At 38.8% G+C, this 19,355-nt stretch overlaps 1 protein-coding gene across 5 annotated transcripts in view; it reads right to left on the bottom strand.

The window, feature by feature from the left end:
* The window catches only part of CNTN6 (contactin 6), a 356,073-nt gene that overhangs the window by 157,346 nt on the left and 179,372 nt on the right, over positions 1 to 19,355 (bottom strand). For all 5 annotated transcript variants that reach the window (XM_032149519.2, XM_058437172.1, XM_032149518.2 and 2 more), the window contains one exon: positions 5,953 to 6,048. In XM_032149519.2, coding sequence (XP_032005410.1) covers positions 5,953 to 6,048 — 96 coding nt within the window. The remainder of the gene's footprint in view (positions 1 to 5,952; positions 6,049 to 19,355) is intronic.

The raw sequence follows: 19,355 nt of genomic DNA, 5'->3' as shown, positions 1-19,355 counted from the left end.
TGAAAGTTGGACCTGAGGAGAGAATGGAACATTTCCTCTAAATCAAATTTTAAACCTATAATTTTTATGAGCTCGGGATTTAGAGTTTCTTTTTTTGTTTGTTTGTTTTTTGTTTTTTTTTTTGAGACGAAGTCTCACTCTTGTCCCCCCGGCTGGAGTGCAATGGTGCAATCTCGGCCACTGCAACCTCCGCTTCCCGGAGTCAACTGATTCTCCTGCCTCAGCCTCCCGAGTAGCTGGGATTGCAGGCACCTGCCACCACACCCGGCTAATTTTTGTATTTTTAGGAGAGACGGGGTTTCACCATGTTGGCCAGGCTGGTCTCGAACTCCTGACCTCAGGTGATCTGCCCGCCTTGGCCTCCCAAAGTGCTGGGATTACAGGTGTGAGCCACTGCGCCCCGCTGAGAGTTTAATATCCATCCAACGAAGGGAAAGAGTGTTCTTTACTTTGGATAAAGTGAAACTATTACTACATAGTGAAGGGGGGTTTAATTATTGTAGACAACATGCATCATTGCTTCATTCTGTCATTTTTAAATAAGATTTCCTATGAGGCTAGACTAACTCACTGGGTCCATGCAAGTTTATTGATTGCTTGTTTTCATATTCCTTCTTCAGTTTTGGTTTCAAGGGCATTACATCTATTCCAAAATTTAAAGGAAATTCTGCCTTCAGCTCCATTGCAGATAGTTTGTGCAGACTTTTTGTGACCAGTGACTGAAACTTAACAAAAGCTCACTTTTGAGGTGAGTGAGAATCCATGGTGGAAAGACCTCTCTGCATAGAGCTCAAAGTTCAGCCAAAGGCACGTTGACATCCCACTCCCCATAAATAAATAAAATAAATATAAAATAAGTTTTGTGGGCTGGGCGCAGTGGCTCACACCCGTAATCCCAGCACTTTGGAAAGCCGAGGCAGGCGGATCACAGGAGGCCAGGAGTTGGAGACCCACCTCGTCTCTACTAAAAATATAAAAAATTAGCCGGGTGTGGTGGCATGCACCTGTAGTCCCAGCTACACAGGAGGCTGAGGCAGGAGAATCGCTTGAACCAGGGAGGTGGAGGTTGCAGTGAGCCAAGGTGGCATCACTGCACTCCAGTCTGGGCAACAGGGCGAGACTCACTCTGAAAAAAAAAAAAAAAAAGAAAGAAAGAGTTTTTTTATTGTCTCTTTCTTTTGCATGAACTGAGGGATGACCTTAGAACCCTGCAGGGACATAGTGAAAGAAATAAAATATTTTTGTTTGGCCAACTACTAAATTTCGTCCTGCCAAGCACTGAGAAGCTAAAGGAGTATTCAATTCTTCAGAGATAGGTGTCCAAATGGAGAAGAAGTATAATAGATACTTGAGGGAATTGTTGGAAATTGTTGGGAAGATGTGGGAAGTCATCACCTACCAGTGAGAGAGGGTTTAGGAGGAATGAAGGAGATGTCTAACAGGAATCTCAATGAAGTTTTGTAATCAGATATGCATTGTAGTCCTCTCTGTGCTGTCCTTACAAAACTTCGTGAAACCTACATTTCTCGGAAATATTTTACAGATAAGATTTTTTTTTTTTTTTTTTTGAGACGGAGTCTCGCTCTGTCACCCAGGCTGAAGTGCAGTGGCGCGATCTTGGCTCACTGCAAGCTCCGCCTCCTGGGTTCACGCCATTCTCCTGCCTCAGCCTCTCCGAGTAGCTGGGACTACAGGCGCCCGCCACCACGCCCGGCTAATTTTGTTTTGTATTTTTAGTAGAGACGGGGTTTCACCGTGGTCTCGATATCCTGACCTCGTGATCCGCCCGCCTCGGCCTCGCAAAGTGCTGGGATTACAAGCGTGAGCCACTGCGCCTGGCACAGATAAGATTTTTTGGAAAGATGGGAATAAGGGCTGAGTCTGGTCCTAAGGACAGAGATTCAGTTACAGTCACAAAACCCATCTCTTATTAGGGAATAGGATTAAAAGAGAAATATACTCCTCCACTCAGATTACAGAGAATGGTGCCTATTCTGCTTCCACATTTTGAAATGATAAAATAGAGTGTCTTGAACTGTGTCCTGGCATTATTGCCTAGGTTCTTTTTCTTTTTCACTATGATGCCGTCTCTGCTAGCATAACCTTTCCGTGTAAAACCCTTCCTTTCTAGAGGAGCAGCACATTTGTGTTTGTGCTTCAAAACTGGGTAGAAAGCATCCACAGAAGGCCTATGCTGGAGTCAGGTCTCCTTTTTTTTATTCAGAAGAAAGAACAGCTCTATAAAAGTACCTGTGTATTTGGTTTATGTTGATTACTCTGTTTCATGGGGTTGTGGCCAATCGTTTACACGGAAAAACCGTCCAGACACTTTTCTGTTTTGTTTTTAAAACATGGAGCCATTCTTTGCTGGGTAAATTTATAAAATTTAGCCATGTTGATACTTTTTATTACTCTCCTATAAAGTTATGTGTGTGTGTGTGTGTGTGTGTGTGTGTATATATCACACTAAAATATATTTGATAGGCTTGCCTTGTTAAAAAAAAAAGTTTTGTATAATTTATGTGAATACAGTAAAAAGAAAGCATAAAGAATTCAGGATATTCTGATAATATCAAGTTTAACATGATTTCTCCCTTGTTGCAGAACTTCCTGTGAGACTCATTCTTGCTGACTGTTTATGTTGAAAAAGACAACAGAACTAAATTATCAAAAATTTGATGTAAAAATTTTAGCCTTTGCTGGGCTCTGTGGCTTAAGCCTGTAATCCCAGCACTTTGGGAGGCCGAGGCAGGCAGATCACAAGGTCAGGAGGCAGGCAGATTACGGAATCAGAAGTGAAACCCCGTCTCTACTAAAAATACAAAAATTAGCTGTTCATGGTGGCATGTGCCTGTAGTTCCAGCTACTTGGGAAGCTGAGGCAGGAGAGTTGCTTGAACCTGGGAGGCGGAGGTAGTGGTGAGCAGAGATCGGGCCACTGCACTCCAGCTTAGGCAACAGAAGGAGACTCCGTCAAAAAAAAAAAAAAAAAAAATCAACCTTTATGGCCTTCTATCTCTGTGGAGTCTATGCTACTTTTCTTTATGAGAAACTTTTTAAATATTTACACATGAGATTTAAAAAATAATTTGGCCATGCCAACATTTACTTTACAGTGCTCTGTTAACTCCGTCTGCCCCCATTACTATATTTCTAGGACGTTGCTCTGTGAGAGCCATGTGTGGTAGGAAATACAGAGCCTTCAGGGAGATAAGAAACAGAAGAAATAATGTTTGAGAAACATATTGTAGGGCAGAATTCCAAGATGACCTTCAACGACCCATGCCCTTGTATAATTCTCTTCATTTGAGTGTGAGTGAAACTTGTAACAGGATGAGAGATCACGCCCATGATTAGATAAGATTAGATGGCACAGGTTGATTTAAAGAAACTGACTTCAGCTTTTGTGGGCATGATCTACATCAGGTGAGCCCTTACAAGAGATGGGGCTCTTCCTGACTAAAGAAATTTGAAATGTTCGAGGGACTTAATGTGAGATAGATTCTCTGTTCCTGGCTTTGACATTGGACAAATGCTCATGGCAAGAAATTCAGCAGGCTCTAGAAGTTGAGAGTGTCCCTTGACAGCCAGTCATCAAGGAAACAGGGACCTTAACTGCAAGAAACAGGATTCAGCCAACAAATATGCTTGGAATCATGATGAGATGCTACTTGTAACATAAATTAAATCTGGGACCAGATGTGGTGGCTCAAGCCTGTAATCCCAGCACTTTGGGAGGCTGAGGTGGGCAGATCACCTGAGGTTAGGAGTTTGAGACCAGCCTGGCCAACATGGCAAAACCCCGTCTCTACTAAAAATAGAAAAATTAGCTGGGTGTGGTGGTGTGCAAATGTAATCCCAGCTACTCAGTAGGCTGAGGTAGGAGAATCGCTTGAACCCAGGAGGCAGAGGTTGCATTGAGCCAAGATTGAGCCACTGCACTCCAGCCTGGGAGGCAGAGCAAGACGCCATATCAAAAAAAAAAAAAGGAAAGAAAAAGAAATTGGTATTAGACAAGTTTGCCATTACTCCTATGCAGCAAGATTATTCAGTCCCAAAGGTCTTAATTTAAGGCAGTTTTTGTATACCTGTGACTTAATTTTATGGCATTGATCCCAGGGGCACTATTATAATGAGGGCCTCACATACTTTAAAAGATCAACATATCCTTTAATGTTGATAAGTGACAAGGTAACAAGGACAAGCGTCTCCTGTCTGGCTGCCTTTTAATTTTTTAAATTTTTTTACATATGGAACAGATTCATTTACAAATATTTTACATTTCTTTTATTCCCGGTTAAACAAAGTTGAAAACAATCTTCAATAGTGTCAAGAGTATTTGAATAATACCATAAGAGCATAAAATGACATAGACTGACAGGACAAACTGATATGATTTTCCATATTTTGTCATCTTAGATTATGGTGCTGGAAAATAATTTTCTATATGGTTAAAAAATAAGCACCAAAAGAGCCTGAGCAATGTTTGTGTGTTCTGAAACAATATTATTTTATCTCAATATAGCATTAAAAGCATTGCAACTCTTCCCTATCATTTCAGGTGAATATAATGCCATAACACTCTGTAATAATACTGAATAAGATATTGTTAACTTTGAATTAGTTTTCTTTTCTTTTGGTCATGGCAATTCATGAGGTTGTGTAAAAATAATAATGGAAAAATGCTTTCAAGTTTCTCAAGGCTCATAAATAAGATTTGGTTTAACATTAAAGGTAAATTGCTTAAATTTTATTTTTAAACATCTGTCCTATGTGTTTTAAAAGTTCTCCCATTCCAGAGTGGAAATCAATTATAACAACTGCAGTGATAGTTAAGAGCTGAGGGTCTGGGAGCCAGACGTCCTGGATTTGAATATTGGCTTCATTGCCTGCCAGCTGCGTGACCTTGGACCAGTTAATTAACATGTTTCTATTTCTCTGTAGTGTACTGAGCCTGTAAAACAATAATTACACTCATATCTCTTATAAGTTTTTGTGAAAATTTAAGAATCTAACACATGTTAAAGTCCTTGGTTTGTGCTGTGTAAGTCTTTGCTGTTATTAAGCTTTCTATAATATAGTTAGCGTGATATTGGTTTGTACCAAATGACTCCATGGATGTTTTCACACTACCTCCTTCAGGTTCACTGTGAGTTGAGAATCATGACCAAATTTACCAAATCATGTGAAATTTGAGAAAATCCATTCCCAAGGGGATGAGAATCAGTAAGTAGTCTGGATCCCTGACAACGCGCCAGTCCACTGACCAATCCAGAGTCTTCCAAAGTAGAGGCTGGCATTTATTGCTTGATTTTTACCATTGCCAGGAGACATTCTGATTTGGTGCTATACAGAATTTGCTTCCAGTGAATGGGGATCTATCCCTTCCAGTAATTAATGTGACATTGCCAAGAGGAGTGTTGGTTGGAATTTGCTTCTCCATAGAGCCCAAAAATAAAAAGGTAGTAACAATCTTAACTTTCTTTACTTACTAAAGCACTAGTTATTACACTACTCAATTTACATTTATTAGCTCATTTAACATTTACAACAAACCAAACAGACAAAAAAAACAGTTAATGTCTCTATTTTATAGATGAGAAAACCAAGCCTCAAAGTGGGTTAAATAAATTGTCCCCTTGTCATGAAGTTTGCTTGTCACAGCACCAAATTACAGCTGCTGTCAGTTTCTCTACAAAGCCCTGGCACTCACACTACGTACAATGCCATGCTGTACCTCCTTAAAGACAAATTTGCTGCGTGGCTACTTGAACAAATATTTTTAAAAGAAAATATTTGGATATAGAGCTATTTGTATGCAGTAGATGCACTTGACGAGATTCACAGTTTCTTTGATTTGATAAAAGGTGATCATTAACTCTAAGACCTGATGTGCTCACATCACTCTCCAAGTGACCGCATTAATGACGTGACCCAAATCACCCCATCATACCTCCAAAATGTGGCGGTGGGCCACAGAGAAGCACCACACCTTGACCTTCTCGGACAGATACTGTGCTTCTTGTTTTAGTTTCAAAGTCTTCAATATCTTGGAAAACAAAGAAAAGCAGATTTATAATTAGTTACTTTGCAGAATAAATATTTTAAAGAAGAATCTCAAGAATATTTTTATTATTAAGGGGAATTAATCTCATACTTTGCTGACCAGAAGACTTAGTTGACAATCAGTTTAACTGCACTTATTATCTTGCAAAATCTTGTCTTTCTTTCTTTCTTTTAAATTAAACACAGTATGTGATAAAGACAATACTCACTATCTGTTTGCTTTTATTCTTCCAGACAGTGTAGCCTAGCAGGAAATCTGTTAAGCCCAACACGTATTTACTTCGTCTGTCCAAAGAAGGTGTGATTTTAAAAAGGTATGTCACAAGTTTGCTGCAGTGTTCCAACATCTTAGATTAATGGTTGCCATTTTAAAGTGTGGCTGGCATCTATGAGAATTTAGGATGTAATGGTGTGAGGGAAAGAGTTCTGTGTGACAGAACCAATGAGACAGAAAATGTATTTTCAATTTTCTCTTGATTTATTCCTTTACAAAGCAGGCTCATGATCTTATCTGGAATGTGATGATTTCCTACATAAGAGAATCACAGAAATTCAGAGTTGAAAGAGTGCTTACTAGCTATACCTTGTTAAGCCATCTGAGGCATAAGTCTTTCCACCTTCCTGAAGAATGGTCACCCATTCTCCTAAATTGTTTAACTTCTTTGAGCCTCAGTTTCTTTACCTGTAAAATCCTTTCATTCATTCAATTAGTTATTTAATGAATTAACCTACTAATCTGGGTGTGGTGGCTCACTCCTGTAATCCCAGCACTTTGGGAGGCTGAGTCAGGCAGATTGCTTGTGGCCAGGAGTTTGAGACCAGCTTGGCCAATATGGCAAAACCTCATCTCTACTAAAATTACAAAAATTAGCAGGCATGGTGGCACATGCCTGTAATTCCAGCTATGTCAGGAGGCTGAGGCATGAGAATTGCTTGAACCCAGGAGGCAAAGGTTGCAATGAGCCGAGATTGCGCCACTGTACTCCAGGCTGAGCGACAGAGCCAGAATCGGTCTCAAAAAAAGAAAAAAGAAAAAAAAACCTACTAAAAGACGGAAGTAGTATTAAGGGGAGAAGGTTTATTTGTGAATAAAACAATAAAATAGGCAGGTATTTTACCTTTATTGTGCTTACTATCTAATGGGAAGACCAGAAGATTGTTTTAAAACAAATAAATCATTTACAAATTGTGGTAAGTGTCTTTGAGTGTAGACTGAAATTGTCTACCAAGATCTATTCTTCCTTCTCCCATAATAATAGACTTGTTGATCAAACATGTTTGTCTAAACGGAGATCACATTTCCCAGATTCCTTTGCAGCTAAATATGGCAAGCAAAAATGATGAATGCAACTTTCACTTACTATGTTTGAGAGGAAATCTCCACAAATTTTGATGTTCCTGAGCCACCTACCACCACACCCACCTAAATTGCCAAATTGCCAATGATATGGGAGGTCTTAAAAGCCACTTGTTGATTGCAAAAGAGCCACCATTCACCTGGGTATTTGAGTGACTAACTGGAGCAGAAACATAGCTAATATGGAACATCAACTTTAGATCATTATATTACACAGAAGTAAACTTCTATCTTGTTTGAGGCATTTGTTTTCGGGTCTCTGTCCCATCAGTTTAACTTTTTACCCTAAGATACTCTGTAAAACCAAAGAAGAGAGCACTGATCTGACAGATGAGAGACAGCCATGCAATGATGGCAAGGTACAGGGAAAGCATTGCTTCCAGAATGAAAAAACAGTACTAAATTTCTGGATATAAAAAATGTAGGGACGTCTTGTGGTACTGAATAGAAGCCAGTGTTGTTAGTGCATAATGGGCAAGGTTTCAGTGCAAGTGCAGTAGTAAGCTGGATATCGTGGGCTATGTATATATAATACATTTGATTTAAATTTAAAATACAAATAAAATGGATTGGAAATAATCTAATAATACAGCAGTGCACATCATTGAATCATACCTGGAACATGCATAGAAAATCGTGTCATTGAAAATTAGAAAGAATATATTAAATCTAAATGGTTTGATTTGGAACATTCTTAATGTCATGTTCTTTAAAAAGTCACTAAATATTGATATATCATTATCCTATTGTGGAAGAAAAAAACAGTAAAAAACTAATATAAGCATCCTGTTAAACTGGCATAAAGTTACAGAATGGACTTTTTAAAAAATGTACATTGGTTGTCTTAGAGGAATGGATGGGAGATGTGAAAGTAGAGATTACCTGTCTTTACTTACATCTGTCTTTATCTTTTAAAGTCTTCTAAAGATTACATATTGTAGTTTTTCAGTTTTGCTTATGTTTTAACAACCTTACTGTGGTCTAATTGGAACAAATTATTGGTATTGTTTAGAGGAATTCAAGAATTTCATTTTGGATCTATTAAATTTGTATTATCCAGGAGCTATCTAAGTGACAATATTACAAATACTATAAAACAAACAGGGGTCTCCAACCCTCAAACCACACAGCAGGAGATAAGTGGCAGGCAAGCGAACAAAGCTTCATTTTATTTACAGCCACTCCCTGTCAATCACATTACCTCCCGAGCTCTGCCTCCTGTTAGATCAGCAGTGGCATTAGATTCTCATAGGAACACAAACCCTATTGTGAACCGCGCATGTGAGGGATGTAAGTCGCACGCTCCTTGTGATAACCTAATGCCTGATGATCTGTCACTATCTCCCATCACCCCCAAATGGGACCATCTAGTGGCAGGAAAACAAGCTCAGGGCTAAGAATGGGGTTTATCAGCATATACACCATATTTGAAGTCATAGGTGTGAATGTAAACCTGATGGGGTGACTCTTAAACTTTTGGCATGAGCAAATTGGTGGACAGTTGTCTAGGAGCTAAGCTTGAAAATCTCCATATTTAGAGGTAGAGAACCACAGATATGAGAGAGAGAGTGTGTGTAAAAAGCTAGAGGTGAATAATATGTGAACATAAAAGACAAAACAATGTTGGTCATATGTGATCTTGCCAAGAAAAGTTTAAGTAGAGTTTAGGGAAGAAGCCAACATGAATTAAGAAGTGGAGAGTAGATAGCAGATAAGGACATGGAGATCACAGTCATGAGAACTCTTTAGAGTTGGCTATGAATAAGAGGTGAGATTTAGGAAGAATACCAAAAGGTTTGGAGGGTGAGGCCACTATGCTGAAATAAATGATCAAGTAAAGAAAGAGATTGATGATTCAGGACACAGATAAAATAAGGTCCTTGTAAATCCTGAAGAGTGATAATCAGAACTCACATGGAAGGATTGGCCTTTGTAAGGAAAGAGAAATTAAAACAAAACTTACATGTGCTTATATAAGATGGACTGCAGAGTTTTTCCTGGGTTAGATGAGAAAGTTTTTGGTGGTGGTTTCAAATTTTTCAGTCAAACTGATTGAGGGGGGCTTTGGGTGGTCATTTGGGAAGATAAAAGATCCAATAAACACACCTATTTTTAGCAAGATTGTTATGGAGATTAAATAAAATGATGAATTTAAAGTATCTAGACTAAAGCCTAGGATATTGGTAATTACCACTACTGGGTAGCGGTAATTACTATGATTATGACATTCCAAGTGGTTAGGGCCAACCATACATTTTCCTCTGACTGATACAAAGTTCAGATACACTAATCTAAAAATACAAGTTAAATATCACATTCTAGTTCCAATAACATTTTTGGAGGTAGATGATTTTATTTGAAACATCCGCAGTTTATCTCTGCTAACTACATTACTTCCCGTATCAGTGTTCTTTTTGTAAACATTGCTTTTCAATCCATGTAAAGTATGAGTTCAATAAGATAGATTCAGCAGATCTGATACGTAAATTGAGAAAGTCTTGTATTTTCTATACGTTTAATAACAAAAGTATTTGATACAAAAGTATTAAGATAAACTCTACTGATCCTCAACTACACCCCCTTCCCTTTCTCCGCCTGCTCTCAATCAGTAGTCATTAGCTTTATACTAATTTAGGACCTGGCATGCCTACCATGTTTCTCATAGAGGAATTTACATCAAATATGCTTCCTTTCTTCTTTGGCCATGGAAAAACTAAATCAGCCTACATATGTTGGCACTGTTGATGTGAACTATTGCCTTGACTTGGGAGTCCTTTATGACTTTGGCTTGTATCGGTTTAAATGTGAATCCTGCATAAAAATCAGCCGAATAAGCTTCATTTTAAAACAAAAAAAATTAATATATTGAAATCACTGTTTCTGTTTCTAGTAATAATCATCATAGGTGACAATTTTAAGGGTTTTTTTCTTACTATTGTTTTTGAAAGGTCCCGTTAAATTGTGACTATATTGTAATGGTCACAAAAACAAACACTGTCACAAAGGAGTAATGAGAAATTGAATGATTCGATGAAATTAACAAGCTTTGGATTGAATTCTCTCAATGTCACATTGTCAGTGCTCCACAATCCTAGGAACATCAATTATCTTTTCAGTGTTAATCAGAAGTCATTATAACACACTGTTGATAAGAACACTGATACTTTAATATATTCTGTGTTCACTTCCACTTAAATAGCATCCGCTTGTGACATAATTTCTCTGTGCCTTTTGTGATTACAATAGGATTTCTATTAGCTGACATGAAAGGAAATCAACGCCTCTTAAAAGTCACACAAGTCCTGTTAGCTATCAAAACAGTCATTCCAAAATGTTAGTAGTTCACAGGTTTTAATTAATAATTCACATTTTAAAACCGTTTAATAGCACACAGATCATAGACAAGATGTAAGTCTGCCTTATTTAAACTACTTGCCATCTCATGTGAATATGCTTTGAACAAGGTCTATTGTACAGATCCAATCTGTATTTCAAATACCCTTCTGCTAGCTGGAAACAAGATTTAATTCAGAGCATTTTCTGAGGCAAGGGTGACTGAATTAGGTAGCCATACAAGCATCCAGTGAATATTTTCTTTGCTCTGTAAGACCTTTAAGAACTCGAGAATTATTCTTCTACAAGGAGAGGCCAGAGAGAACCACCAGTTTCTATTTTTGTCCTATCCATTTTTGCTTAAAAGAAAATTGCTTAGAATGAGATTGTTCTCTGAAATGGTCTCAAATTCTATAATATTTGGAGATATTCTCTTAGACCACAAAGGTGACCTGCCCAGGCTGCCCTTGTGCACGGGCTACAAATCCTGCAGTGCTGGTTGCTGTTAACGACCTCAATTGTTGAGGTTGCTCTCATTAAGCCATTCTGATGGCCAAGGCTTATCAGGTCCTGTGGTTTTATTGCTGGTTTTGGAGGAAGCATTTGGCAGGAGTATAAGCAAAAATGCAGTCACGAATAAGGCTCTGTTCCAAAGGCCAGCAGGAAGTGCCTGAGAATGGCCCATAAAATGAGCTTTAAGGAATTACTGGGCCATATGCTCTCTCTTGGAGCAACCAAGGTACAAGGGAGGGACAAAGGCCACCAAAATGTACTTAAAATTAAGGTTCAGGCAATACAAGTATTATAATATCTAATTGTAAAGAGAATATATCTTTGCAGCTGCCACGTGTAGGAATGAATCTCAGCCTAATTAAAGCAAGAAAACTGTACATTTGCTGCCAAGGCCTGAGGATCACAATCAGAGGATGCACTTGGCAGTGCCAGCCCCTGACACAGAAGGAGGCCCGTGGTTTGCCAAGTCTCATAAGCTTGAAGGAAGGCTATGTGTACCCAGGGTCCATTGATCAGGACCAAGAAGACAGCACCTGAAAAGCTGGAGACAGGGAAAATATTCACCAGAAAAACGGGCATGCTTAGAGTAGGACATAGTACACCCAGCTGAGTTGTTAAAAATCTGAGTAATGATATATTTTTTTCCCATTTACTATGTATGAATTATTTCATTGTAATGTTTTAAATTTTTTCTTTGTTCTTTCATTTTTTAATATATGGAGAATAGCTATTATATGTCAGATGCTCTGATAAGTACACTCATTGAATCTTCAGAACCACCTGTAATCCACACAATCACCTGTACCATTGTCACCTTCATTTAGCGAAGGAGGAAATTGAGGTTCACAGATGACTGGCCACTGACCAAAGTTGACCCAATTTCTATGTGTCCAGATAAGGTTGAAAAACAGAGTTTGTGTATTAGTCAATTATCATACTGCTATGAAGAAATACCTGAGACTGGACAATTCATAAAGAAAAAGAGTTTTAACGGACTCACAGCTCCACGTGGCTCAGGAGGCCTTATAATCATGGTGGAAGGTGAAGGAGGAGCAAAGCCATGTCTTACATGGTGGCAGGCAAGACAGTGTATGCAGGGGAACCGCCCTTTCTAAAACCATCAGATCTTGTGAGACTTATTCACTATCAGGAGGACAGCATGGGTAAAACGTGCCCCCATGATTCAATTACCTCCCACTGGGTCCTTCCCATGACATGTGGGGATTATAGCAACTACAATTTAATGTGGGATTTAGGTGGGGATACATCAAAACCATATCACTCTTATTCCAGGGTTCACACTAAAACACTGCTCTCCAGATATTACCTGGGGTCTCCTTGCCACTTATAATTTATAAAATTAACATAAACTAATACTCCATGGTCAAACAAACAATCAAAAGCCTAACCCTTTTCCAAAACATTGTACAAATTGCTAGCGGAGAGGTAAAGGTGCTTTCTCTCCCCCAAGAATTTGTAGTTTCTAGAAGTGGCTCTGTTTCTGATGTCCTGAATCCTCTGAATCCTTATTTGTACCTCTCTTTATATTTCTTGATTTATCTCCACCCTTACATTCTCCCTGTATCTGTATGTGAACATAGAATGTAGCCCCTTATTTTGACAAACATAGAGAGCTATGCACCCCCCACCAGCACATACACAGAGGTGTGATGCATCACCACTACCAAATTTTGAGCCTGTGTCAGCCTTACTGATATATTCATATGCAGCTTGAACACCTTAGAATCAAATATTGGGTATATGGCTCCTAAAGGCCCTTTAGTTACTCCTCTTACTTGCTTGTGTCTGCTCTCTTCTATAACTTCCCTACTACAATCCTGTCTTTCAGGAGCAGGTGGAAAATGTCTCTCTTGCTTTCATCTGCCAAGATGTTCAGCTCTGTCTGCTCCTGCTGTCACACACAGAAATTGATTGATCTGTATGAGTTCACACAGGTAATAAGTAAAGGAAATAAAATTTAATTCCAGATGCTGTGTCTCTAGACAAGGCGCCATGGCTCCAGCCTGTAATCCCAGCAATTTGGGACACCAAGGTGGGCGGATCACATGACACCAGGAATTGGACACCAGCCCGGGCAACATGGTGAAACCCTGTCTCTACTAAAAATATAAAAAAAAGACTAATGTGGTGGCATGTACCTGTGGTCCCAGCTACTTAGGAGGCAGAAGGTTGCAGTGAGCCAAGATCGCACCACTGCACTCCACACTCTAGCCTGGGTGACAGAGCCAGACTTTGTCTCAAAAAGCAAAAACAAACAAACAAAGACAAAGTAAAGAAACAAATACTGTGGCTCTAGAGTGCATCCGCTTAACCACCAGACCATATTGCCTCTCTGTCTAGAATGTCACCCAGACAGACCTGTTCTCTCTTTCCACACCTCAGAAACAATTTCAATTATTGGTCACTTCAAAGATGTTAGGTCTAATTTTAAACTCTTATGATTTATTTTACCCTGCTTTCTGGTTTCTGTCAACCAAATACTATTTTCCCCCTTTGAGAATCCTTCTGAAGAAGTTTCAGCACTGAAAGCTTGTTCTGGGGTAAACAAGATGTTGGGGCACTTGTTCACCTTCATGATGTGGTTCCAATGTTGAAGGTATGTATTTTGTTTTGGCCTATGGCAAAAACAATTTGCTGGGCAAAGAAATGCCAATACTCTACCCAGCAAAAGAGAAATGGTAAAAGACACCAAGAAAACAAATCCCCAAATCTGCATAAGTCTCACAGAACTCCCAGATATAATATATGCAACTTTCAGTATTAAAACACTCTTAAGAATCTCAAGACATTATAGTGAGGTTATTCTAAATTTGTATCTCTCCATACTTCTCTTCTTTGAAGAGGACAAGTTATGAATAATACCAAAATTGTTCATGTTGCTATTTCCTATTTCTTGAGTGATTTTGTTTTAGTTCTATAGTAATTAATTTTCCCATGCCTTTATTAATTGGCACAGAGAAATATCTCTACTGAAAGCAGTTTCATTTTCCACCATCATTTTCTGGATGCTATATACTCAGTCATGGTGTTCATGATATTATTATGTTTCCTAGCATAATTCAGTAACACAACACGATATAACCTAATCAAGCACAATGCTATTGTCAAACCCTGTAAAAGAGGCAATAGCTAAATCTTAGAATTGGTCATACATTTGGAATGCTAATATCCAAGTAGGAAGTCAGAAGTTATTTTAAGAGCTCCTGGCGTCAAATCCATTTACAGTCCAAGTTAAAATTCCTCACTTTTGGGGGTGTAGAAGAATTTTTATAAAAATTTATATATAAGTAGAGAAAAAGTGCGTTGTTTCTTGTTTTTCTGGGAATATAATGAATTCACTGAGAAGCGTTTTTTTTTTTTTATGAAAAAAATAGATAGGATAATAGTAAGGAGCATATAATGCATGTTTTTCCCTAACAGCCCACCACTTAAGTTTTCAGGGAGGTAAACATTTCATAAATTAAACAAGTAAACAAATATGAAATATCAATTAGGTAATTGGTCTATGATAATATACATGTCAGACTGGATTTGATTTTCTATAATGGACTCTTTTGCCTGACAAATGGTGGTAAGAACAGTGACACTTATGACAAAAATAAAAATACAAGTTCTAGATGTGGGCTAGACTCAAACTCGCTTCTTACTAAGCTGGCATATTCCCTACATTTAAAAGTAGATGAGAGAAACAGAACACAATTATGGGACTGCATAGGATACATTGAGATGCCAGATTACTTAACTAGTAAAAGGCAACTGGCCTTTGGTGTTCCTGAAAGGAAGGTGATGTAGGTAGCATGCAAAATAGATTAAATAACCCACTAATGAATTCCTTAAAAGGCTTAGTGATGGAACAAAATGATCAAAAATGCAAGTTTAGGGTCAAACTATCTATATTCAGATGCTAGCTTGGCCATGCATGCACTAGCTATTGATTTAGGGCAGATTATTTAATATCTTTTTACCTCAGTTTTCTTCACTTTTAAAATAAGCTAGCTAACAATAGTACCTGCCTCAGAGAAAAAACATGACATAATATATTTAAAGTGTGTAGAAGATGTTAAGTACAAAATACATGATGTGAGGGACTTTAATTATATTATTGATGATATGAGGGCACATCAACAAAATTAGGATGTTTTGAATTTTTATTTTTATTTTATTTATTTTATAATTTTTGAGACAGGGTCTCACTCTCTTGCCTCAGCTGGAGTGCAGTGGCTTGCTCATGGCTCACTGTAACCTCAAATCCCTGGGCTCATGCAATCCTCCTGCCTTAGCCTTCTGAGTAGCTAGGATTAGAGGTGTGTGCCACCAATCCCAGCTTGAACTTTTAAACTGGCTTTTTTTTCAGCTTTCATCTCAGTGTCGGATGATGTAACCAGACATATTTTCTTGAAGACTGAGTCAGGACATACCTCTGTGCCTATTCAGTGGCAGCTTAAATGCTCATGAATGAATGGAAAAAAACAAAAAGGAGACCTAAAGTCAAAAACAAGTGAATTTTATTCCAAGCACTGCCAATGCCACATGACACTATTGTTTTTTTTTTTTTTTGAGACCGAGTCTCTGTCACCCAGGCTGGAGTGCAGTGGCATGATCTCGGCTCACTGCAAGCTCTGCCTCCTGGGTTCACGCCATTCTCCTGCCTCAGCCTCCTGAGTAGCTGGGACTACAGGCACCTGCCACCATGCCTGGCTAATTCTTTATATTTTTAGTAGATACGGGGTTTCACCGTATTAACGAGGATGGTCTCGATCTCCTGACCTCATGATCTGCCCACCTCGGCCTCCCAAAGTGCTGGGATTGCAGGCGTGAGCCACCGCGCCCAGCCCACTCTCTATTTTATGCCAGAGAATGTTTCTCCAACTTGACACAAGTTGTTAGACTGACGGTTAGTGAGCCTCACTGCCTAGTAAGCTACACAGCCCAGCTGGAGGCAGAAGTAACCTCTTGGGTGGACATACAATAGCCAGAAAAATCCTAGGCTGCCCTGCTTCTCATAGTCTTGGGCTTTGCCTTTTGGCAAATGTTCATTTTCTCATCTTTTGTTCTGCAGGGAGGACAGTGCCAAAACCTTTGTAGTCAATAATCTCTAAAGAGATTTCTTAGGGGCAATTTGTGCTTCTTGGGATTAATAAGTGATATAAATATTGTTCAAAGGCAAAAAGGGGAGTACCCAGAAAAGGCCAAATCTTCAGGTAAATCATCCTAAGGGTGCATTGCAGCATGTGGGAAAGTGTGGCATCAGCGGTGTCATCGAGGGATGTGTTTTTTTTTTTTTTTTTTTTTTTTTTTTCAGGAAGAAATGTGAGGTTTCTGCTGAGGAAGCCATGAATGGCAACAGAAACGTGTATATTCCATTGCCATTGCAGACACTAAAGTGATTCATCCAAAAATCAGCTCGTTGCATTCATTATTCCCAGGAGACCAAAAAACAACTCACTTTCTCTCCACTTATTTGTTAATTTTTATAAATATTATTTTACCCTTCCCAAAGAGAAATTTTAACTTGGACTGTAAATGGATTCGACACTATAAACTCTTAAAAAACCTTCTTACTTCCTCCTTGGATATCAGCATTCCAATTTTTGTCCAATATCAAGTGTTTATTAGATTTTGGTTAAATATTTGATGGCAACAACTAAGAGCTATGGAGGTGTACCATGAGAGGGGCTTCCTAGTACAGGAGCCGGGGAACTCTTAATTATTGAGACCTTCCCAATTCCTGAACTTTATAAACAAAATGAGTTGTAGGTACCCCATGTGACTCCCATTTCATAAATATACACACCAGTGCTCTGAAAGGTTAAGCAATGTGCTCAAGACCACATAGCTAAAAAAAATAAAAGGAGGCCTTTTATTGAATAGGGACTACTACCCAGCTCTAATTCATTTTCAGCTGTTCAGGATACCACCTTCCCTGCTCAATGGTGGGAGAGGGAAAAAAAAGTAGAGGAAGGAGAGGAAAAAGAGGGCTGCAAACAGTTTCTTTTTATCCAAGAGCAAGCGAACACAGTCTGCCCTGTCAATTGGGGAAGTACATCCTGACCTTGTACTTAAGTCTTAGCAAGTGGTAAGTAACAAAAAAGTTCAGGCTATCTGAAAAATTAGCGGGAATTGGCAGCGTGTGCCTGTAGTCCCAGCTACCCGGGAGGCTGAGGCAGGAAAATTGCTTGAATCTGGGGGTCGCAGGTTACAGAGAGAGACTCCGTCTCCAAAAAAAAAAAAAAAAAGGGCCAGGCTGACCACTGGCTTCCCAGAGGTCTGAGGGAGTCTGGCCAGAAGCTCACTTGTAATTAGCTCCTGTGCCAGGTCATCAGCAAAGGGGGCTGAAGGTATTGGTTTTGGTGGCAAATTAGGTGGACCTGTGCCCTTCCAGGAACAACTGCATTTATAGCTCCCTCTTGATTCACCTGTGTGACTCTTATTAGAGTAAAGGAGAGTGATTTCAATGGAGTGAGGCCTGAGGTCACTTGGAAAGAGTGGTTTATTTGAACCATTATACCTGCTATGGTCCTTCATAGACATAGCCCTTAATAAGCCCTTTTTTTTCCTTGTGATGGTTTAATCAGAAAGTTAGATTGCAAAATTTGCAACCTATGTGAAATACAAAAGGTCGAGTTTTGGAGGTAATGGGACAGAGCTCCTGGGTAAAGGTCTTAATGCTCCTGTTTATACAAGAAGTGTGAAACAAGAACATTTTTTTAAAGACCTCCCATGGACACAAGCTCTGAGTTTACCAGAGATTTTTATCCTACTGGTTTCAATTTGCAAGAACTTCCACAACTGGAATTAGGGAGAGTGACTTCAGGGTTGATGCTAAATACTGACATTTTTCCATTGAATTGTCTTACTCCAAGCAAGGTCTTTGGAGTCACAGCTGCAATCTGCATTTTCTTTGTAGCTTTCTCCAGCTCATCACTAAGGAGAATTAGGTTCTGTGATAAGGACCCTTGCATGCATTATGGTTTAGATAAAGGGAGGGAGGGAAAGAGAGACTATTAAATAAAATCTCATTTTTTTCCAAAGCACTTTCATTTCTGTCATCATTTTTAATGTTGATAGTAACCCTGAGAGATAAGCAGAAGAGACATTACCAATGTGTGGGAGAGATATCACTGGTTGTATGGGTGATGCACTTAGGTGTTATGCAAAAAAAAAAAACCTTTAACTTTACACAACTATATATTGCCTTCTAAAGTTTTGTTCTATTTGTGATGAATGACATCGGCTTTCTAGATACAGTGGTAATAAATATGTTTTTTCAAACAAATTTACTCATTAAAGAATCAAAGCAATTTGGGAAAAATAAAAAATAGTACAGATAGTACATTGATATTTCAAAAAACATAAAGGTTTTTTGTGTTTCAGGCTGAAGCTGAAAAACCTTGTTGAGGAAAATCGGCCATCTGAGCTCCAGAGGACATGGCATATTAGGAGACAAGATATATTTGAGACAACCAAAGTGGTCTGACTGCATTTGCCATGAAGGAGGACTTGGTGGAGGGGAGAGAACAGAAACAAAAAGAAAATCAAGATATAGAATGCTGAAGGACTCTTAGAAATAGTCTTTTCTACTTATAGAAATTTGTGTTTTCTTTTGCCAATACTGCTCCCCTAAATGTCTACAAATATTTTGTTACAAACAAAAATCTATAGACATGTGTTTATTTTATCAAGTGTGTTGTTTGAGGGACAGAATTAAGAAAATATTTCTACTCTTGAGTAAGAACCAGGATGGAGAAGGAGGGAAAACTGTAAGACCCAAAGCAGAGAATGGGACTTCAGCAGAAGTTGGTGCCAGAAGTAGTCATGGAAATGTCTGTTCATTGGGTTACACTGAAATTATCTGGACACTGATTTTTCCAGAAAACAGTGACTAGGTTTCATTTAGAGGTGAAGAGGCAGAGAGTGCTAGCTGAGACAACTAATGACAGAATTACCATATGATCTAGCAATCCCACTTCTGGTATATATCCAAAGAAATTGAAATCAGTATGCCAAAGAGATATCTGCATTCTGGTGTTCATTGCAGCATTATTCACAATAGCAATGACATGGAA

This window comes from Hylobates moloch, unplaced genomic scaffold, assembly GCF_009828535.3.
Source record: "Hylobates moloch isolate HMO894 unplaced genomic scaffold, HMol_V3 SCAFFOLD_4, whole genome shotgun sequence".
NCBI classification, from domain to species: domain Eukaryota; kingdom Metazoa; phylum Chordata; class Mammalia; order Primates; family Hylobatidae; genus Hylobates; species Hylobates moloch.
The sequence above is the reverse complement of the archived record's forward strand: the minus strand, read 5'-3'. Positions and strand labels throughout refer to the sequence as shown.